The sequence below is a fragment of the Syngnathoides biaculeatus genome, chromosome 16 (assembly GCF_019802595.1).
Source record: "Syngnathoides biaculeatus isolate LvHL_M chromosome 16, ASM1980259v1, whole genome shotgun sequence".
NCBI lineage: Eukaryota > Metazoa > Chordata > Actinopteri > Syngnathiformes > Syngnathidae > Syngnathoides > Syngnathoides biaculeatus.
Genome location: NC_084655.1, coordinates 7726691 through 7750840, shown reverse-complemented (window position 1 = coordinate 7750840; position 24150 = coordinate 7726691). Strand labels below are relative to the sequence as shown.

At 41.3% G+C, this 24150-nt stretch overlaps 1 protein-coding gene across 5 annotated transcripts in view; it reads left to right on the top strand.

The window, feature by feature from the left end:
• LOC133514209 (RNA binding protein fox-1 homolog 3-like) overlaps positions 1 to 24150 on the top strand; it is a 485672-nt gene that overhangs the window by 291182 nt on the left and 170340 nt on the right. For all 5 annotated transcript variants that reach the window (XM_061845706.1, XM_061845705.1, XM_061845703.1 and 2 more), the window contains exon 5: positions 12942 to 13051. In XM_061845706.1, coding sequence (XP_061701690.1) covers positions 12942 to 13051 — 110 coding nt within the window. The remainder of the gene's footprint in view (positions 1 to 12941; positions 13052 to 24150) is intronic.

Sequence of the window (24150 nt, the reverse complement as noted above, 5' to 3'; positions counted from 1 at the left end):
AGTCATTTAATGCATATTTCATAATTTTCCACAGAAGAAAAATATTCTTGAGTTCTTAAGGGTTAAGTTAACCACAAGGAGTGGACGATTAATCCATTTTATTGATTAGTTTAAGTTACTTCAAGTTTATTGCCGAGGACATTTTATCTCACTGAGAATGGGCAGTCAAGAAAATACTGTAGATGGATGAAAAGTAATGTAGTTTGCAAGAGTGTGAGAAGACAAAAGTGGAGTGTCGTTTTTCTAGTTGCATGCAATTGTTGTTATTGGACGCATCCAAGACCATCACTCAATTAGCATAATAACACCGAGGCTGTATGTAGCGTCGATAATGATAACGAAGAGATAATGACAATAAGATGGAATGTTTTATTTAGCTCGACTCCCTGGTGGCGACATTATCACCATGATGAGCTCACCTTGGTCATGTCTGCAGTTTGACGCCTTACCTCGAAGCCACCACTCCTCCTTGTATTTCTTTTATGAGCTTTTATTATTAAAAAAGCCACGAAAACACTTGGGGAAAAAGTACAAAAGTAAAAAAAAAAAATCCACCTTGCAGCACAAGTGTCATTATCTCCCCACCCTCTTTTTTTATCCTTTCATATTGTTAATGCAGAGAAATACACTTTGTGTTCACGTTAAATCCGACGAGCGATCCATTAAAGCACCACAGCGTTATTAGAAAACGAAGACCGCCGAGAGTGTGAAACGCTCCGTTGTGTACGCTGCGGCGCTGACTCTTGCCACAAAGAAATTGCTTATAATCGTCCTGCAGGCTCAGCAGCGACATCACCGAAACCCACTGAAAAGAGAAGACAATGTGCTGTAGTGTAACATTCAAGAACACACTGACAAAGACACATCCTGCAGTTTTTGAAAATTCAACCCCTGAAACCAGCTTCACTGTTTGACTTAAGATTTTGTAGACATGTCTGCCTTGCAAAAACCCACAAAAATGTGTCGGGAAGTAAAGCCTGAATAGAAAGTCTGCGATTTTTGTTTAAAGTGCCCGTTTACGTGACAATTGGTTCATTTGGATTCAAAAAAAAAAAATCAACCCCTGAAGCCACTTTGATTCAGCAATATGTATTATGGTATGCATTCATGAGTAGGCGGACAAAAACTCTCCAGAACCCATGTCCAAAAACAGAGATGGTTTGGCATTCATTTTTGAAGTGGCAATTTTTGGCTCACGTTGCCCTTTACTTGTTGACAATAGCTTTTTTGTGCTGTGATGTTATCTGATCGTGTACAGTAGGAGCCAACCAGAGCCCATCGCGTCATCTGAAATGATCAGCTTTGTTTCTTTATGACCTGAGCTTTCATTTAAACTGTCGACTGTGGTTTATATACTGTGTATCCTAATGGACATTTTAATAGGACTTTACAATTTCTGTCGTATTGTGCAAGCTAAGCAAGAATCATAAATTATGATAAAAGTTCTCGCCACCGGCTGTATAAAAAAAAAAGAAAAAGTTCTGCAAGCATCCACTGAAAAGTAGATTTCATTACAGCAAAGTAACACAGCTTCACATACAAACATTTGTTCTTTCGTTGCAAAAAAATCAAACTTTCTTGGTTTTTTTGAAAGCGAATGAAAACACGCAAGAATACTCAGCAGCACTGCCGCAACATCAACTCTACATCTATCAATAACGAATCTATGAAAGCGATATATAAAATTGATGCTATTTATACAACAGAAAAAATTTAAACAGAAGCTGAAAGAACAGTCAAGTAGTACGGTAATATGTATATTTTGTATATGCATGTGTATAAGATTATGTATTTTCTATGTATTTTCTCTCTCTCTCTCTCTCTCTCTCTCTCTCTCTCTCTCTCTCTCTCTCTCTCTCTATCTATCTATATTATATATATATATATATATAAGATATAAACACACACACATGCACACATAGGGCGGGCCATGGTGGAGCAGCTGTAAAGCGTTGACCTCACAGTTCTGAGGTCCAGGGTTCGATACCAGCCCCGCCTGTGAGGAGTTTGCATGTTCTCCCCATGCCTGCGTGGGTTTTCTCCAGGCAGTTTGGTTTCCTCCCACATCAAAAAACATGCAACATTAATTGGACACTCTAAATAGTCCCTAGTTGTGATTTTGAGCACAGCTATTTGTCTCGATGTGCCCTGCAATTGGCTGGCAACCAGTTCAGAGTGTAAACTGACTCCTGCCCATTGACACTTGGGATTGGCTCCAGCACTCCTGCGACCCTCATGAGGATAAGGGTCTCAGAAAATGGATGGGGATATCTATGTATATAGCCATCCATTTTCTTAGCCGCTTCTCCTCACAAATCTTTTTGTAATATGGAAGGAGACCAGAGTGCAAGGAGAAAACTCAACTAGACATGGCGAGAGCCTGCAAACTCCACACAGGCAAGGCCAGCTTTGAACCCAGATCCTCACAACTGTGAGGCAGAAGTGCTAACCTGTTGTCCTCTATGGTCCCATAGCGGACCACGTAACCCGAATTGGGTGTAAACTGTGTTGGTTGTTACCCAAGGTTCTCTTTCAACCAAAGACTACATATTTTCTTGAAATAACTGTTGAATGTGTATTATGTATTTGTGTGTGAAAATGTTCCTTGCGCAACACGTTTCATCATCACCCCACGTTACATCGTATTATCCTCGTTACTTTTTTTTTTTTTTAATATATTCAGCGTTTGTTATTCTCCAATGTACCCTGGCATCGCAGGACTTTAAGGGAGCATCTTTAGCACCTTCTCAAAATAAAATTTGTAAATTCAATAACAAAAATTTCCAGAAAAGCTGTCACAAAACCAACACCAAAGAATGTTATTAGCATTCAATCACAGGCAAACAGAATTAAGATTATGAATTATATCACTAAACTTAAAACACATCCCTATAAGGACCCAGATTTTGATTCTTTCATGTACAAGGAATGGGATAAGTTTCTGAAATTCAACGAGTCTCGAACCTTATCCCCATCTCTGTGGTGGGAAACCAGGAAATCTATTTTGAGATGTTTGATAACAAATTCTTCCTATAAGAAAAATCAAGAACAAACTCAAAAGTGGAATTGAGGAAAAAATTAAATACATCACAGAAGAGTATTCAAGTCATCCAACAGATTCACCTGAAAAACAACTTCAAAAGGCAAAACATCAATTAGGCACCATTTTATCTCTAATTAGATTTTCGATAACAACATTTAAGGTACACTAACTTTGAGCACGAAGATGAATTTGGAAAATTCGTTGCGAATCAACTTCAGATCAATAAAGAAAAGTAATTTATTACAGTTATTCAACGGAAACTGTACAGAGTCACTGCTAGAAATTACAATTTTTATAGCAGTTTATACACAACTTCATACAACCCAGATCAAAAAGTAATAGAAAGTTTCATTAAGTTCCTTTAAACAGAAATGTCTCTTGTTCTTTTGTTGTTGTTACTTTGTTGTTCTTTGTTCTGAATGTCATACCAGGGCACCACCGACTGAAATATTCCTTGTGCGTTTTTTCACACTTGGCCATTAAAGCTGTTTCAGATTCTGATTAAAAGTACAAGAGAAAGCTGTGATGCTCCTTTAACCATCACAGAATTATATAAGACATGGTGAGAAGCTCTGTCATCCGGGAGGGCCTTAGTGTTGAGCCGCTACTCCTCTGCCCCTCCTGGGGCATCTGATTTGGATGCCTCCTGAATGCCTTCCTGGTGAGGTGTTCCGGGCATGTCGGAAAGACACCCCAAGAACGACCCTCGGCTGGCTTGGGAATGGCTCGGCATCCCTGCGGAAGAGCTGGAAGAAGTGGCTGGGGAAAGGGAAGACTGAGAATCCCTGCTGAAGCTACTTCCCCCACGACCCGACCCGGAAAAGCGGTAGATAATGGACGGATTGAAAAATATGCAATTAGATTGGGCCCCTGGTCCGGATGGAATCACTGTTGAATTCATTAAACATTTTTGGCCATAAACACCAACAAACAACACTCAAAACGTTACTATGAGACCATAACCCTGTCCTGAAATCCTAATTTGAAAACCTAACTCATGTTGAAAAGTGAATCATTGTCTCGTTAAATTTGAACAGCAGCTCTTATTTGAAACAGTCAGTAAACACTTTTGGAAATCCTAACCCAGTCAGAAAAAGCTATTTTGAAATGTTATTATCCAATCTTGAAATGAACACTGACCTAAAGTAGGGCAAGGGAGGCCTATACTTCTTGAGATGTTGTACTGGGTTCCATTTTGAGTCATTGCTGTCCTCTTAGGGTTTTTTTTTTTTTTTTTTGTAAATTGTAGTGTAGTGGTAATTAAGCTTGTGTGTGATCAGTGAAAATGAACAGAGCTTTCCAAAATATATGACGACTCACTGTTAATTCACAATTTTAACACGGGTCATTACTTTTTCCACACAGGCCAGGTAGCTTTTACCTGTAGCTATTATTTTTCTCCTTAATGAATAAAATTACAATTTAAAAGGTACATTTGATGTTTACTTACGGTTGTCTGATTCTGACATTTTTTGATTAGGTTTAAAATTAAAGTAGTAAAACTGCAAAAAAATAAATAGAATAAAATAAACAAAACTGTTAATCTGAATTCAGGAAATATAATACCAATTCTTTTTCATAGCATGGTGTTTTTGACAGGCCAAGCTTTTACTTGACAAAAGGTACTCATGTAAGCATTTTTCTTGTGCTAAATATTTTTCTTTTCGTTTTGGCTTGTCCCGTTAGGGGTCGCCACAGTGTGTCATCTTTTTCCGTCTAAGCCTATCTCGTGCATCTTCCTCTCGAACACCCACTGTCCTCATGTCCTCTCTCACAACATCTATCAACCTTTTCTTTGGTCTTCCTCTCGCTCTTTTGCCTGGTAGCTCCATCCTCACCACCCTTCTACCAATATACTCACTCTCTCGCCTCTGAACATGTCCAAACCATCGAAGTCTGCTCTCTCGAATCTTGTCTCCAAAACATCCAGCTTTGGCTGTCCCTCTAATGAGCTCATTTCTAATCCTATCCAACCTGTTCACTCCAAGTGTGAATCTCAGCATCTTCATTTTTGCTACCTCCAGTTCTGCTTCCTGTTGTTTCTTCAGTGCCACCGTCTCTAATCCGTACATCATGGCCGGCCTCACCACTGATTTATAAACTTTGCCATTCATCTTAACAGAGAATATTGTGTCACATAGAACACCAGACACCTTCCGCCAACTGTTCCACCCCGCTTGGACCGGTTTCTTCACTTCCTTACCACACTCGCCATTGCTCTGGATTGTTGACCCTAAATATTTGAAGTCGTCCACCCTCACTATCTCTTCTCCCTGGCGCTTCACGCTTCTGCCTCCGCCCCTCACATTCATGCACATATATTCTGTTTTACTTCTCATCTTCATTCCTCTCCTTTCCAGTGAGTCCCTCCATCTTTCTAATTGTTCCTCTGGCTGCTCCCTGCTTTCACTGCAGATCACAATATCATCTGTGAACATTATGGTCCAAGGGGATTCCAATCTAACCTCATTTTTAGCCTATCCATTATTACCGCAAAAAGCAAGGGGCTCAGCCCGGATCCTTGATGCACTCCCACCTTCACCTTGAATTCTTCTGACACACCTATGGCACATCTCATTGCTGTTCTGCTGCCCTTGTACATATCCTGTACTATTCTAACATATTTCTCACCACACCAGACTTGCGCACGCAGTACCACAGTTCCTCTCTTGTCATAGGCTTTCTCTAGGTCTACAAAGAGACAATGTAGCTCCTTCTGATCTTCTCAGTACTTTCCCACGAGCATCCTCAAGGCAAATAATGCATCTGTGGTACTCTTTCTAGGCATGAAACCATATGTTGCTCGCATATACTTTTTTCTGACTTGAGTCTAGCCTCCACTTCCCTTTCACATAACTTCATTGTGTGGCTCATTATCTTTATTCGTCTGTAGTTTCCATAGTTCTGAACATCTCCTTTGTTCTTAAAAATGGGAACTAGTACACTTTTCCTCCATTCTTCTGGAATCTTCTCTCCCGCTAGTATTCTATTGAATAAGTTGGTCAAAAACTCCACAGCCACCTCTCCAAATTGCTTACATACATCCTCTGGTATGTCATCAGCACCAATTGTCTTTCCATTTTTCATCCTGTTCAGCGCCTTTCTAACTTCCATCTTACTAATCATTGCCACTTCTTGGTCCATCATATTTCCCTCTTCTACTCTTCCAACTCTCTCATTTTCTTCATTCATCAACTTTTCAAAGTACTCTTTCCATCTACTTAGCGCACGACTGGCATTAGCCAATGCATTTCCATCGTTATCCTTAATCAACTTTACTTGCTGCACATCCTTCCCATCTCCACCCCTCTGTCTGGACAACCTGTTGAGATCCTTTTCTCCTTCTTTTGTATCCAACCTGGTGTACATGTCATCAAATGACTCTTTTTTAGCCTTTGCCACCTCTACCTTTGTCCTATGATGCATCTCAATGTATTCTTTACGCCTCTCCTCTGTCCTCTCCATGTCCCACTTCCTCTTTGCTAATCTCTTACCTTAAATGACTACCTTTATTTTGGGGTTCCATCACAAAGTTTCCTTCTCCCATTTCCCACCAGAAGACACCCTAAGTACTCTCCTACTTGCCTCTCTGAGAACCTTGGCAGTAGTATTCCGGTCTTCCGGGAGCTCTTCCTGTCCATCTAGAGCCTGTCACACCTTTTTCTGAAAGGCCACACAACAATCTACCTTTCTCAAATACTACCACCTGATTCTCTGCTCTGCCTTTGTCGTCTTAATCTTGTTACCCACTAGCAGAGTCACCCTACACACCACCATTCTATGCCATCGAGCTACACTCTCCCCCACCACTACCTTACAATCAGTAGCCTCCTTCAGATAACATCGTCTGCACAAAATATAATCCACCTGCGTGCTTCTACCTCCGCTCTTGTAAGTCACTATATGTTCCTTTCTCTTCTGGAAATAAGTGTTCACCACAGTCATTTCCATCCTTTTTGCGTAGTCCACCATCATCTGACCCTCAAAATTTCTTTGCTGAATGCCGTACTTACCCATCACTTCCTCATCGCCCCAGTTTCCTTCGCCAACATCTCCATTGAAATCTGCACCAATCACAACTCTCTCTCTCTGGGATGCTCAGGACTACTTCCTCTAGTTCCTTCCAGAATTTCTCTTTCAACTCTTGGTCACATCCTACCTGTGGGTCATAGCCACTAATCACATTAATTACAATACCCTCAATTTCAAATTTCAGCCTCATCACTCGATCTGACACTCTTTTCACCTCCATGACATTCTTAGCCAGCTCTCCCTTTATAATAACCCCTACTCCATTTCTCTTCCCATCTACTCCATGGTAAAATAATTTAAACCCTGCTCCTAAGATTCTAGCCTTACTCCGTTTCCACTTGCTCTCTTTGATGCACAATGTATCAACCTTTCTCCTAATCATCATGTCAACTAACTCCTGAGTGTTTCCTGTCATAGTCCCAACATTCAAAGTCCCTACACACAGTTGTAGGGTCTGTGCATGCCTCTTTTTCTTCTGCCGTTTCAGATGCTTTCCCCCTCTTTTTTTGTCTTCGACCTACATTATCTGAATTCCTACCTATCCATTGCGGATTAACAGTGAGGGGGCGGGCATAGTTAGCCCGGGCCACGACCTATCCGTTATGGAATTCGTTTGATGAGCGCTCATATATGTGCTAAATGCAATCTAAAATTTGATGGGTAGACATCTTGATTGAAACCTACCTATCAAATAAAAAATGGTCAGACCAAGAGAACACAAAAAGAAAAAGAGCAAAGGGTTTAGATTATGTATAGCAGGTCGTGTTCCACTGCAGTCTACAACTCTACAACAACCACACACACACACACCACACACACACACACACACACACACACACCACACACACACACACACACACATATGCACTTAGGCACACTTTAATCACACAATGAATAATGAATGCGCTGAACTGCTGGGTGATGTCAAGTGTGCAGACAAGAGAACAACTGACAGCAGAAAAAAGTTCATAAATGTTAACTTAGGTTGAAATCCAACTTCAAAACTGTAACCATGACTTGAGAGTCTACTTTGAAATGTAAAACATGGTTGAAGCTCATCACTAAGGTTTGAAACACTATGTTGAAATTCTCAGCCTTGCTAGAACCGTACTTTTGCTAGTGGATTGAAACCATAATTTAAAACACTAAGCTTTGTTAAATGCACCAATTTGAAACCCTAAACTTATTTTGACACCCAAATTTCAAAACCCAACATTTGGTGGAAACCCTAACCTAAGGCGGAAACCCTAATTTGCAAAACTAAACATAACTGTAATCTGGTTTTAAAACCCTACTTTGAACCCTAAAATAAGATTGAAACTCTTGTTTGAAATTCCAAACTTTGCTTGAAGTACCAATTAATTAGATAATATTGAAAAATTATTGTGATGCCTCAATTCTGTCTTGAAATGGAAATTTGAAACACTAATCCTACCCTGGATGTTTAACCCAATCTTAAAACCATAATTTGAAAGCCTATCTATAGCCAGTAGCCATAGGAGGGATGCCCAGAGTTCCCTTTCCCTAGCCACGTAATCCATCTTTTACGGAGGGATCCTGAAGCATTCCCAGGGCAGCTGAAAGACAAAGTCTTTCCAGGATGTGCTGGGTTGTCCTTGAGGTCTCTCTCCGGTGGGATGTGCCGAGAACATCTCACCAGGAGAGCGTCCGGGAGGTATCCAGATCAGATTTCTCATCTTAGCTTAGCTCAGGAGCGCCGAACAGAGACACGTTTGTGCAGTCAGATCATCGCAAAATATCGCTCAACACAGATCAAGTGTGTCAATCATTCACACGTAGCTATGTTATGCAAGCGAAGAACTGCTAATTCATTTATATGAGACATGTATTGAAAATCAAATATAGGGCATACCTTCGTGCAAACAAAGTCCAGTTTAGCTTAGCTCAGGAGCGCCGAACAGAGACACGTTTGTGCAGTCAGATCATCGCAAAATATCGCTCAACACAGATCAAGTGTGTCAATCATTCACACGTAGCTATGTTATGCAAGCGAAGAACTGCTAATTCATTTATATGAGACATGTATTGAAAATCAAATATAGGGCTTACCTTCGTGCAAACATATCTGTTCCAGTTGATGGATTCAGTTGATCATGCGGTCTTCCACAAAGTTTGATCCATCGAAGACATTTTTCGTACTGGGTCTTCGGTTTTGGAAAGGGTACAAATTGAACTCCACCAGCTAGCCTTTCAGGATACCTGTCATCACTATTACAAAGTCCGTGACTACACCTCTTAACCATTGTTAAACAACCCAAATACACGATAAAACGCTAACAAAAGCTATACTGGACCATGCAACGTTGTCTGAGGGAACGGCGGGTGCAAAAAAGGGGCATGGTTTATGCAGATCTCTGGGCTCTGATTGGTCAGCGACGCGGATGACGGAATTTCTACGGAGGGTTCAATTCCCTCTTTAACATAACGGACTGATACTGCAGATGATGCACCGATCTCCCTGTCGATCTCCTGCTCCATTCTTCCCTCATTCGTGAACAAGGCCTCCAGATACTTTAATTCCTCCACTTGGGGCAAGATCTCATCCCTGACCTGGAGAGGGCATGCAACCCTTTTCCGACTGGGGACCAAGGTCTCAGATTTGGAGGTGCTGATTCTCATCCCAGCTGCTACATACTTTGGCTGTGAACTGCTCCAGTGAACGCTAAAGATCTTGATGAAGCCAACAGCCTCTTGAACCCTGCTGAGACGGCGGACGGTTGAAGAAAATTTCCTTGAAGCTGTCTTGAAGTCGTTCTCTATGGCCTCAATGAACTTCTCCCATGTGCGGGTTTTGCCTCAGTGACCACCAACGCTGCATTCTGCATGACCAGCTGGTACCTATCAGCTGCCTCAGGAGTCCCACAGGCCGGAAATCCCCGATAAATCCTACTTTAGCTTGACGGCATCCCTCACTGTTGGTGACCAGGAACGTGTTCAGGGGTTGCCGCCTTGACAGGCACCTTACAGCCAACAGCTTCGGTCAGTGGCCTCAGCAATAGAGGCATGGAACATCATTCACTCGTTTTTTTTTTTTTTTTTCCATTTTTTTAAGGCTTTAACCTTGATTTTGAGATAATAACCTGAGTTTGAAAGCCTAACCCTGGATTGAACCCCTAATTTGAAAACCTAATTTTAAACATTAACCCTGTCTAGAAACCATACCTTAATAATAATTATATTATATTATATTATATTATATTATATTATAATTATAATAATATTACTAATATTACTACTAGTGTTACTACTACAACAACTACTACTCATAATAATAATTATAATAATAGCAATAATAATAATGTATACTACTTATATAGCAGTGTTCAAACCGCTCAAAAACACTTTACAGTCCCACACACTATTAATTCACTTCAAAGTCATGCTGTCGTGGTGGTAAACTCATTGTGTTGCCCTGGGTAAATTTATGAAGTGTAGCTGCCATTTTGAGCCTACGGTCCCTCCAACCACCAGCAAACATCCAATCACATTCATTAATTCATAGGCACTGTAGACACTGCAGGTGTCTTGCCCAGGGACACACCAACAACATGAGCAAACTGTTGGCCCTCTGGTTTCAGGGCGTACATTAACCATCTGTGCCAAGCCACCCATTTTAAAACCCTAAATCTGCCTCTAAATCTTAATTTGAATCCTAACCCTTATTTGAAACCATCATTTGAAACACAAAACCATGTCTTAAAACCTAATCCCAGGGTTTAAACTCCAATTTCAAATCCTAACCCTGGTTCAAAATTTTTATTTCAATCACCAACTCTTGTTCATTAAACCTGAATTTGAGGTCTTTTATTATTCATCATTGTTTGCAACTTTTTCCCAGGCTTGAAATTGTACTCGTAAGATGTACTGTATATGCGGGCCCTGGAGGTTACTACATTTGCACGTTTTTGTGCTTCATCTCTGCACCGTTCCTTCCTTCGCGGTCTTCTTTGTTCCAGTAGGGGGCGCCGGCTCCTGCTTTGACACGCACTCGAGCAGCGCGGCAGCCGCGTGGTTCCGCCGCGCCCGTCTAGCCCATTAATAACGGCAGCACTACACCCCGGCCTCCTCGGCTCTTCTGCCCGCAGCAGTGCTGACATTTTAATGGTGGCTTTCGCTTTCCCTCTTCTTCTTTTTTTCTTGGTAAATAATGCATGTGCTGCTTGTTAGCTCCTCCCCCCTCTGTGCGCCTTTGTGCACAAATTACGATACCTTGTCTCGACTGCTGAACTGCTTACTACATCACATACGTGCTGCTCTGTGTGTGCGTGCGTGTGAGTGTAGGTGTGTGTGTGTGTGTGTGTGTGTGTGTTCTAGTGTTTACGTGTGTGTGTGTGTTCTAGTGTTTACGTGTGTCAGTCTGTGAGTTTGTGTCTGTTTATGTGTGCATGAGTTGTGTGTTCTTGTGTAACCAAGGGAGAGTGCTGCCTGTGTGAAAGAGGATAGCGGAAAAGCCGAGACTGTATTGTGAAATTGCACACACTCCACTCCCCTCTCCTGCCCAGTTGTGTTGAAAGCAGTTGTTTGACTGTAGGCGCTGACGTCCTCTAATCTGATTGTGGGAATTCACATCAATTGTGTGGAACTGCAAACAGAAACATGATCATCCCACTTCACTTGCTCCCATTTGAAAGTGAGAAATACATTTCTACAATGGGAAATTAGAACTCAGGATGCAGCCACACCATGTTTATGATGCCATCCTACTTTGTATTGTCCTAACAACAAACTGACACAAAAACGACAATTACAAAAAGCATGACCCACAACCATGCTGCATTGTGGAAATTAAAACTGAATGTATAACCATGGCAAGTCTGTGGCACTGTCCCGTTTTTGTATAATCCGAACAAATCAACCCATATACTGTACAACGATCAAAATCACAACTCTTGGCCCTGCCTGATACAGAAATCAGAACTCAAAGTGTAGTCCATGATGTCCTTTGTTTTGGGACAATCCCAACAATATATCAACCCAAATATGACAATACAAACCACAACTCTTGATCCTGTCAAACATTGAAACAAACTGTCCTGATGAACCCAAAGCAGGTCTTTGGCACCATCTTATTTTTGGGTAATTTCCACAATAATCCAACCTCATGAACCACACTCAACCCCCCCCCCCAAAAAAAAAAAAAAAAAAAATCTATATATATATATTGAACCTTCTGCGTCAGTAAAATCTGAATTTATGGTGAAGACACGTGGCACCATCCTTTTTTTGTAATCTCCAGAAAAAAACAATCCCATGAACAACAATCAAACACATGACTGTCACCCCAGGCGCATCTAAGAAACCAAAACTCCTGATGTAGCCAAATAATTTCTGTGGCACAATTATATTTTTGTGTAACCCTTACAACAAACAGACCACAATCAAAATCATAATTTTTTTTGCCCTGGCATATCATTTAAATCAAATTTCATGGTGCACCTGCACTAAATCTCTGGCACCATTCAATTTCATGTGGAAAAAAAAAAAAAAAAACACCTACAAATGACAATCAATACCAAGTCCCGAATCTGACACAGCCTGTGAATCTGAACTCATGATTAGCCATCACAAATCTTTGAGACAATCCTGTCTTTGTGTAATTATTATGATGTATTTTGTGCGACAATCAAAATCACAATTCTTGACCATACTACATCATTGGTAGAACTCCTGATGTAGCCCTGCCAAGACTGTGATAATACGCTAATTTTGTGGTATCCCAATAATGAACCAATCCCTTAAAATGATCTAAACCCAAACTCTCAACCCTGAACATTGTTGAAATCAAAGCTTATTGTGTAGCCATGCCGAGTCTGTGACACCAAATGTTTGTATTTTGTGTGGCCAGGTAACGCGTTGTGCAAGTCGGGAAGTATCGGCGTCTTCGGGAACGTGGTGTACAGCGGACTGCTCAACGACCACCTGTGGCATCTGGGAGTGCCGCTCTTCACGAGACTGGTGAGTCGCCTTCCTTATTTTCTAACAGCCCCTGGGAAGCGGTGGCATGTGCAGGCCAGAGATCTAATTGCGATGTTTAGGAGAAGGAAACTCTGTGCTTTGGAAAACTCATGTTACACCGTCACGGTGGTTGGGACTCAATAATTGCTGACATTTAAATGTTGCTTAGCACTGAAAAAGATGACAAGGTTCTAATTAAGAACCGGAGCATTGGAAGAAATAACGCTTCTGTGGCAGAGAAGGTTCCGGATTAGGATGGCTTCCAGAGCTGTTAATTGCGACACCCTCCCCTCACTCTCTCTCGTTTGCATCAATGTTTACGATCGATTTGAACGTTTACGAGGCGGGAATTAGGCTGATTGGTGCGCTGGGGTCGCATCTAATTGGGTTATGTTAAACAGGTCATTCCCGTGATCACATAAATGTCCAATGTGAAGTCTTGTTTGATGAGCACTTCATGTCAGAGGGTGCCAACGTCTTCACCCTGTCAACACCCAAACATGAGGATACACAAGTAGCTACATGCACAATGATAGGAATCAGAGTCATTTGTTCACAATGGCTGGCCAACCTACCACTAGATATTCTTCCAGATCTTGTCTTGTACTTTGAGGAAATGTCTCACAAAGAGGAATTCTTAGATGCTGGGTAAAATGAATTGGATTGTGATGATCTGACATCATTCAAAAAATGATGACATTTTTTGATGGAAGTGCCAGTGGTTATTCTTTCCGGAAATGTCTGAAAAAGCCAAGGGGTAAAATGCAAATGGTGCTGGCTGAAATAAAGTCCAGCAAGGTGCGCTGACATTTTTCTGGCTGATGATTTTAACCTAAAAAAAAAAAAAAATGTGGCATATTTTGGATTAAAGGTTTCGTGGCCCAATGTTGTACTTTCAGAAAGTGCCTCATAAAGTCAATGATTGAAACCTGATGGTGCTGACTGAAAAAAAGTCTAGTGAGATCTGATGAAACTCATGTCACGCTTCTTGATGCGTTTAACTTAAAAATTGTGCTGTATTTTTTATCAGAAATTTAGGTTGAACTTACATTTTACAACTTTAAACCCTTTATTTTATTTATCTGAGAAAACATCTCAAAAAGCATGAACAGGCAAATGATGCTGGTGAAAATTAAGCCTTTCAATGTCAAAAACTGTACCTTCTTTTTGATTAAAAGTGGGTAAGTAAGTTTCTTTTGGCCTGTCTCGTTAGGGGTCGCCAGAGCGTTTGTTTTTGATTAAAAAAATATATTTGCAAACATCGTACTTTCAGAAAATGTCTCAATAAAAAACAAAGGGTAGATGCAAATCATGCGAGATGAAATGACGTCCTGTGAATTGTACCGATATCAGGCTTGTTTTGACTCTTTGAACATGGTGGCATGTTTTTGATGAAAATTAAGCTTGAGCTATGAACGGTACAACTTTTTGGTCCCTTTCACGTCCCATAAAAACAAGTAATAAGTAAGAAAAAACATGGATGACACAGGCTGAAATGGTTAGGCTATGGCCATTTGCTGGAAGATTCTTTGAACTGTAAAAGATGTTGGAACTGAGTATTTTGGATACAATTTAGGTTCCACTCAAAATGGTACGCTTCAATGACATGTTGATGTTATTTCAAAATATTTCTTCCAAGCTATGATGAGGGTTTCCAATTCTTCAACTTTTCACTCCCGTGGTCATAGTTTCATACAATGTAGCCCAAAACAGTGCTCATGCTGGGTGAAATGAAGTCAATTTAAATCACAGGCCTTACGAATGAAAGCTAGTGAGGTTGCGATCACCCCTGATATGCTGTGAAGTTGCTCAGCTAAAATTGAAGACAAACCAGAGCCCCTGAAAAGGGTACCACCCCAACGTGAAGGAGCTGAGTCCTCATGTTAGCACACCAGGTGCACCCTTTGGTGGTGTCACACCCGCCACCCGCTAATTACCGAACAACCTCGTCGCTTCGGTACCCGAGGGTGGTTGCGCAGCACGTGCTGGGTGCTCAGATCGCCCAGATGTAAACCCTGCATTATTAACTGCACATTTGCATATGTGTTCATGTTTGTGTGTGAGAGATACACACAGGCAGGCACTGAGCTGCGTAGCTATACACTACATTTATGCGCCGCTCCGCCCAAAAATCAGCAGATGGGCAATTTGCTGCGTATAGCTTAGTGATATGCTTACAAATGATGTTTAATCATGTCTTGCAGGGGTAGTGCGTAAAAAGCAATATGTTGTTTGTTTTTTTTTCCAGTAGCATACATGATACACAGAGTTCGCTTCGCCCCCCAAAAAAATTTACAGACTTTACAGTTTACAGTCAGCTGTTACTGCAGGTAGCTAGAATGATAAGAGTGCTCATTAGGAGAAGCCAGATGAAATTTTAGGTGAAAAAAAAAGAATAAAAAGATCCTGTATGGGATGACAGAAGATTCATTTCTGGCAGGAAGAGTTCACCTCTTGGTCAAATCTAGTGTTATAATTAGGAATTAGGATTTCAGATGATTCCTCAACAGAAATTAGTCTTAATTCCTACCTGCAAACCTGTTTAAGCCATTCCTGAATGTCTAACTGTGAAAATGCAACATTTCCTGGTCGACGACTCCAACTACAGTTGGAAAAAGGTTCAGAAATATTCCATCACAAGTCAAGATTGGTGTCAGATATCAGAGATGGAATTTAAATGTGTTCATACTCCCAGGATATGTTTATACCGTTAGGTATTAAGGACTTGTGTGTTACTAGGCTCCTCAACTCCAGGAGCAGTTTAAATGTTTGAAAAAGAGAAGTTGGTTCTCTTGGCATACAAGGACTATTACGTGAGTTTGCCACGTCTACAGCAAAATGACCGGACATTGTAGACAAACATGGAATATTGTCAGGAATTATGGAATAGGATTTGTATCTGGCTTCCCAGCAGTCATGGCTCTTAAATCCCTTTGGTAGATGTGCATGTTTAGGATTTTTACGAAAATGTTCTGCAGCCTATGATTTATTAATCTTTCCCATCTGTGTATGTGAACATATAAACCATACTCAAAACTTTTTTATTTTTTTCTGGACTACGACTACAGTGTGATTCCAAGGGCTCTTTTAGTAAAAGTTTATTCTCGACTGGCAGGTGGTTTTCCACGTAGACGGAAGATTGTGGTGAAATGTCGAGGAAAAATATGATCCGGTGTGGGCCCCCCCTGTGGGACAGTTGGACATTTTAGGCAGGAAGAGCTCACTTCCTGCTTGAAAGCTTTTTCTTCATAATGGATGTGCTGCTCTCAAGAGAAAGTCGAGACTGTCCTATTGAGTCCAAACAGTCCGGGAATGTACTGACTCCAACATGGAATTAGATTTCCTTTATTTGAGGGCGATTCCCAGAGACTGTACAATATTCACATTGATATTTTTTCCTAATCCCTGCGCGGTGTGGAGTGTCCTCGGTGTCGAGACCTTGTCGTGTTTTCCAACCCCCCTTTCAACACACGCCCTTTCACGGCCTCACTTATTTATGAGCACGACTTGAAATAGACTTCAGTGTTTGATAAAAGCGCCAACCTTAATCTGGCGTGCCCGAGAAAGTGCATTTCATTTTTCTTTCCCATCAGAGATTGATGGTGGCGCGACGCCGCCCGCTGCCGCTTCCCACTCGCTGATTGCTCATGTAAATCCAGGCTGGACTCGCACCAGAATGTGTGTGTTTGTGTGCGTTTTGTGGATGAAATGTTAAAGCGGCATTGTGATGCGCTGAGGAGAGTTATGTCATCCCGGTTGCGCTTCCCTTTGTGGAATTGTTGTGGTGCTGCACAGGCCCATCAGTCCTCAGATCCAAATGCTAACATTGATTTTCACAATGACAGGAACCAACCAAACATGATCATCTTTGCAAACGTAGTAGATTACTGTGATATTTATTTTTTCTCCAGACATCATTTTGGAGTTCAATGGCCCAGACTTTAGTTCTTCAAGGCCATATTTGATTTTGAAAACAAATATTTGTAAGTGTGGTAGATAAATTAATAAAAATATGCAGTACATAAATAATTGCTATTCATTTTAATTGTAATCATAAAAGATAGTAAAATTGTCATCAACTAACTCATTTGATTGCAATAAATAAAAATATGAAACATACTGTACATGTAAAATGTTTTACTTTACTTTACTAATAGTTTTCCATTTGTTATTTGCAATAAATTACTTATTTATTGAAATACATTTTAAAAATGTCCAATGCATGCATAAATTTGTTGATTTTGCAATATTTTGTATTGCATTATTTACCATAATTTGAAGAACCAATTATTTAATACAAGTATTTTAAAAGTAGGTTTTATTAAATAAATACATTTATGGAATTGTTTATTTTACTAAAATATTTTTTACAATAACTTGTCTCATTTTTTAAGAAAATCAGTTTCTAAGAAAATTTGCATTTCACTTAAACCTTCCTAGTTTGCCGATTGTATTTTATGATTCAGAATAATTTGATTTAAAAAAATTAAAAATAATATTGAATAAATATGTACTGTCTCTTATAATATGCTTTTTAAATTTTTATAATTTATTATAATGTAATTAAATAATTACTCATTAAAATGATTTTTTGTATTTGAGGAAATATTACATTAAATTGTTATAATATTACCATATTATAATTTCAACAACAAAATAACATTATTCCCCCCAAAAAATATTTAACATATTTTTCGGACTATAAGTCACAGTTTTTTTGATAGTTTGGCCGGGGGTGCGACTTATTCTCCAGAGCGACTTATATGTGGAATTATTAACATATTATTACATACACCCATCCATTTTCTGAGTCGCTTATCGGTTATTTTCACACTGACAACCGTAAGAGGGGGCTCTAGGCCCATGCATCTGTACCTCTTACTTCTGAAAATTCAGCATTTCAACATTGCTGTAACTTATAACAACTGGGAAGGACTGAACAAAAATGCCATTGAAGAGAAAGTCATACTCTGGTGATTATTTTAAATAACATTATGACGTTGCTAACCAAATGATGACAAAAGTACTTCTAATCATGAATGCCAGTTGTGGTGGTTCTTACGTCGTTAGATTAAGCTTCATGCAGGTGTTGAGACTTCCGTCTGTTTATCGTGAACGTAATTCAATTTGATTTGCTATCATGATAGTGCGATGGTGAACAGTTTTAACCGACAAAGGCATGTCTTTTATTCGTTTATCTTGTTTTTATGCGAAGTTGGCAAAATGTTTATTGGAAACATCGATGACAAATGTTTTGGCATACTCCCCATCAGTGAATGTAGACACAGGAGAACCCTCCCTCTTCACAAAGGCTGTCCATTTTTCTTGAAAACTTTGGTGGTACTCATATTTTTTTCTTTGAGCGACCTTTGTCAAAAGAATTTCCATAATTATGACATTATTGGCGTTCGACCCGAAGCCTGTGGATTATGACAACCCCAGTAGGACAAACTGTCTCTGCGTCACTTACGTTCTCTGCCTCCCCCGAACTACAGCAACCACACTAGGACAAACCGTCTCTGCATCATTTGTGTTGCCCGCACGATAGAAATCACATGTACAGTATGTTGGTATGAGGGCTCCGTGAGCCATATGCAACCACCAAAAGTGCCAGGTATTGCTCGGGAGCCATAGGTTCCCAACACTTGCTGTGGGGGCAGTGGATGATGGATGAAGAGCACAGCTTCCAGGTGACTCTGCCATGCAACTTTCCAGGAAGTGATTGGATGGCTCGACAAAGTATGGGCTTCCGTAACAGCCAAAACCGTCCTGTCGGGATTCAGATAGGCTGGAATAGGCCAGTTGTAATTGCAACTGATGATGAGTCTGATGTAAGCAACGTATCTTCAATCTCCGGAGTTAGCAGATTTGATGACAAGTGACACAGAGGATGAAGATTTTATTGGATTTTAGTTACTGGGTATTTGCAGTGACACGGATGGTTTTGGTAAACTTCTTCGTAAGTTATTTATGCTATAGTTATTGGAATAACTCTTACTATGTTATGTCACCATACCAGCCACGTTCTCAGTGGTGTCATGTAACGTAAGTGTACCGTTCAGCATATTGTTGCCTCTATTCTATTTTCCTTTTAAATTGTTCATCATTTAAACTGTTTTTGGTGTTGGATTTTATCAAATAAATTTCCCCCAAAAATGCGACTTTTCTTTTTTAAGCATTTTATGGCTGGTGCGACTTGTACTCCGGAGCGACGTATAATCTGTAAAATACGGGAGAAACAATGTAACTTGACTTTGGTGTAGGCAGCATGGGATCAATTCCCACTTAGTGATGGTGTCTATGTGCCCTCTGACTGACTCGTGACCAGTTCAGGGTGTAGATTACATTTCGCCCGATGTCAGCTGGAATAGGCTCCAGCACTCCTGTGACCCTTGTGAGGATAAGCAGTGTGGAAAATGAGTGAATGGGTGGGTTTAATTTGACCTAAAAGTTATTCAATTTTATTTAGAGCAAATAATTAAGAAATGTTGTACAATGCGCAATATATCTACAAGTTCCAGTCAATTATTCAACCAAATATTTTGGAAAAAAAAATTCATTAACAACACAACATTATTTGTTTTACAAATATTTTAGTTTCATTATCTAAAGTAAATTTGTTAAATATTTTGGTAACAAGAATGGAACACTAATCAAATCATGTTTAGAGTTTAACATTTTAAAAAATTGGAATATACACTACAATCAAATTTTTAACCTATTTATTCAGTATATTAGCCTTTTTTTATTTGATACAAGAAGAAAAAACAAATATACATAAATTTTAATTTACCACATCAAGGGCAGGCGGAACTAAATAAATGCAACAAATAATCTTGGACTCTTGAAGAGTGGAACTCTCTGTATGTGGCCCGCCAACCATTTGTTGCCTACTCAGGGGTATGAACGATCCCGATGACACTTCAAACCACCAACCCCCCAAGTGGCCTGCCCCCTTTTTCATGGGATTTTGCTTCTGACGCAGAAATTAGCGTTGAGCTGGCATCACATTCTCAACGAAGGTGGCCAATGTTGTCGGGGCGTCCTCCCGGGATAAAATGAGGTCATCCTACAGGAGGCCTCTGATTGGAGGAAGTGGGAGGAACGAGAGAAGGGGGGAAGGTGGGGAGGACGCCGCAGAAACCGCTGGAGCTCGCCGCGGGGTTAATGCTCTGCCGCCCCCACCCCCTTCGCAGTGGTGTATTGATGATACGTTTGGAGAATCGCTGAGGCAGGCGTATTGTTCCAGCCAAGAAGAAGAAGCACCCCCCTCCCTTGTTCCTGAGTAAATGGAAAAGATGGCAAAGCGTACGGTGTTGGAATCATGGCATACCCAAACACATTGTTGGGCTCTGATTGTGGCAACCGCGTGGGACCCTGCCGTCTTCTTTCCTTCAACTTAATCCTCCAACATCAACATATACCTTACCCCTCAAAGAGTCCCCCCACCCATCTCCTAACCCAACCGTTCTCAATCCTTCCCAGGACGTTAAATTTCTCAGCGCCGTCTCTCTAGCTCGTCAGGCGCTCTTGGCGGCAGGCGGCGGAGATGCTCGCAGGCAGCTGTCAAGCGGGTGCTCCGGTTGAGCCTCAATAAGAGACGGCCCAGGAGGGAATAGTAGCGGCGGGTGGGGGGAGCGTCAAAAGAAAAAAGGGGTTCCAATGCCTTCTCCTCAGAAGAAGCTGCCAGGGAGGAGGGGGTCTTAAAAAGTGAAGAAGAAGCAGTGAGAGAAACAGTCGAAGAGTTAGGTGGTGGTGGGGGGTGAAGTGTTAGTTTGCAGGAGGTGGGGTGGAGAGGGGGACAGCTTGAGTCAAGCCCCCCCTGAGCCGGGGAGAGGGAGGGCTGCCTCAGTGGATCAGCGCCAGTTGAAAACAAGGCGCCGCGCCGGCCGCACCACCGGTCTTTCCGCTTGGCCCTTGCTCGTCTGCATCTGCCATCCCGCTCGCCATGATGATGTACTTTTGGGTGAGTGATGAGGCCTCGCAATGATAGCGGACACTTCCCCAGCATGCAGTGTGTATGTGATGGCGTACCACCCCGATCACCTCACTTCGTTATTGTCAGCTAATTAGACGTATGATAACTGCTTGATGATCTGTTCGCCATTTGCTTCTGTGGTTCCTTGTCTTGGTTTTTAATCATCGTTGTTTTGCACCATCACTGACTGCATCAGTAGTCGTTTACGGCAACTCCGAGTAAGGGTGGCACGCCATTCTGAGTCGGTTGAAACTTGAAGTGATCAAATTTGTTCATAAGAACTTTACCACTGCAATTTCCTGGTGGATCCTCCTCACAAGTTACAGTCAGCAGTTTCCTGCAATGTAAAGATTCTTACAGGGAGAATTTGGTATACAGCTCTTGCATTAAGTGGTGTACCTTCATAAGTCGGCCATTGTAGTTGTAGGGCTCCACAAAGCTACAACTGCCTAGAACGTGATCAGAACCAAACTCTTTTATCTGTGCATTTTAATATAGTCATTAAAATTGAACCTCTGCACCCTTCTCCAATCACGATTCCAAGTTACTGTTTGCAGCTTCCTGCAGTGTAAAGACTGGTAATATTTGATGTCTATGTAAAGAAGTTGGTTGTGGGTTGTGCTGTTTGGCCTCCACCAAGGCACAGCCACTCTTTATTTGGATCAGTAGCAAATTGCTTATGCAGTATATAAACTCCAGCATACACAACAATTCTGGATCCACACCTTTTTAATTCCAAAACGTATTTGCATTTAAGGCCAGTGAAGACTTGAAGTAATGTCATGTCATGGTTGTTTATAAGAATTTTGCCAGTGGTAATATTAAAATTGGCAAGTCCAGGATTGTATGGTGTTCCCAAGTTACTGTTTGAAGGTTGATAAAGGCATTTTTTTTTTCCTAGACTCCTTTGGTAGTAGGTTGTGTACCTGCAAAGTGGGCCTGTCGATGTACTTTTAAGCCTCCACCGAGGCCCAATAATCTCCATTTGGATCAGGAACAAAGTGTTCCATAGATACACTTAAACATAGCCACAGAAATTCTGGATTTGGACCTTATCGGGGATGTACAAATACCTAAAACTATCTTCTCTGGGTGTCTAAATGGGTTTTACTGAATCCAAAGTGGTTGCTGCCCAATCTGGCATGCTTGTGAGTTCTTTACACCAGTGATTCCAAATGTTCAGGGGAATCTGGGGACCAAACATGCCTTTCCTGAGTAGAATTCCATCATTCTTTTGTGACGGCGAAGGAAATTACTTAAATCACTTTTTGTTCAATCGGCATGCAAGTCAATATGGCACACTAGTCAATCCAAATGGGTTGTGGGAATGCAAATCAAACTTTCCAGTCATGCAAGAAATTGCATTTTTTTTTAATCCAATCAAAAATCAAACATATTCTGATCATTTAAAATTTTGCCCAAGATACACTAAGTGGCTATTTTGTAATACAAACATGAACCTTCTGACCACTTAGAATTTGCCTTAGGTAGTTAAGCCAGTTAGCACTAATGGGCTAAAAGACAAACAGGTAAACGGAGGAAGTGTATGTGGTTTTTTTTTCTTCCAAAATGCAATTCTTGAACTAGTTTTGAAATTACTGATTCTTAAGAGGCGGCACGGTGGATCAGCTGGTTAAGCAGTGGCCTCACAGTTCTGAGGACCTGGGTTCGATGCCAGCTACGCCTGCGCAGTGTTTGCATGTTCTGCTTGTGCCTGTGTGGGTTTTCTCTGGGCACTCCGGTTTCCTCCCACATCCCAAAAACATGCAACATTAATTGGACACTAAATTGCCCCTAGGTGTGATTGTGAGTGCAGCTGTTTGTCTGTATGTGCCCTGCAATTGGCTGGCAACCAGTTTAGGGTGTATCTCGGCTCCTGTCGTTTGACAGCTGGGATAGGCTCCAGCACTTCCCGCGACCCGTGTGAGGATAAGCGGCAAAAGAAAATGGGTGGATGGATGATTCTTAAGACAAGCCAGGAGGCCTGTTAACTTCAATTGGCTTTAGAATTTGAGCTAAGCTAAAACGTGAGTTAGTGTCAAGGGGCCCCAAGAAAAGCCAAAACCCAGGCAAAGTGTTTTTCTTTATAACACGTTGATTCCTCGACTAAATATTAAACTATAGGAAGTTGTATCGAGCTAATTTTTAACCCACAGACACAAATATGAGTTTCCTGCAGGTGGCTAGCATCACCTGGACCCCATTAGAACATTTATTTAGCAAGCAGATGTTCTTCCACAGGGCCATTAGCTTTAGCTTACAAGACCCCCCGTTGCTGGCTGATGGAGATGGATGAGCATTTGAAGACATCACAGGTTACTCACATGGGCTGTGGCCCTCCCCCCAGGTCTTCCCTGACCCAGAGGGCCTTGTGGTAATTGTTGGAAGTGCAGGCAGTGTGTCTGTGGACATCATCACCGCAACGGAAGAAGAAGAAGAGGCTTAGAGTAGAGTACGCGCCTCTGTCCTCGGCGTCATGAATAATTGAAGAGCGCTGGGTGCAGGCAGTGTGGCGGAGCCGCGGGTAATGGGGAACCGGGATGCAAGCAGCGTGGCGAGGAGTGGTGGTTTTTATGGCCAGTCTGCCCGGGGCGGCTGTCGTGTAGCGCTTTGGACCTGCGTTAATGTTTCGTTGCTAGAAAGACATAAACTGGCAGCCGTTGGTGAACAGGAAGTTACCACTTTGAGGGCGGCAGTGGTGTGGCGGTCGTTAGCGGACGTCGCTTCGGGCCGACGCGTCATCAAACATATGGTTCAGTGGAGCAGAAGCTGGGATCCCCAAATCTCTTGGGCCTATAAAATATAGTTTAAGGGTCTAAAAGATAATTTTGCAATTTGCAATTATTATGTCTTACTAATTTTAAAAAGTACATAGTGTATTTTCCACACTATAAGGCGCACCAGATTATAAAGTGCACCTTCAATGAATAGCCTATTTTAAAAATTTATTCATATACAAGGCGGATAGAATAGACGCTACAGTAGAGGCCGGGGTTACGTTATGCATCTATAAGATGGATCTGCACTACAGGCTCAATATTGATCCATATATAAGGCGCACCGGATTATAAGGCGCATTGTCGGTTTTTGAGAAAATTAAAGACTTGTAGGTGGGCCTTAT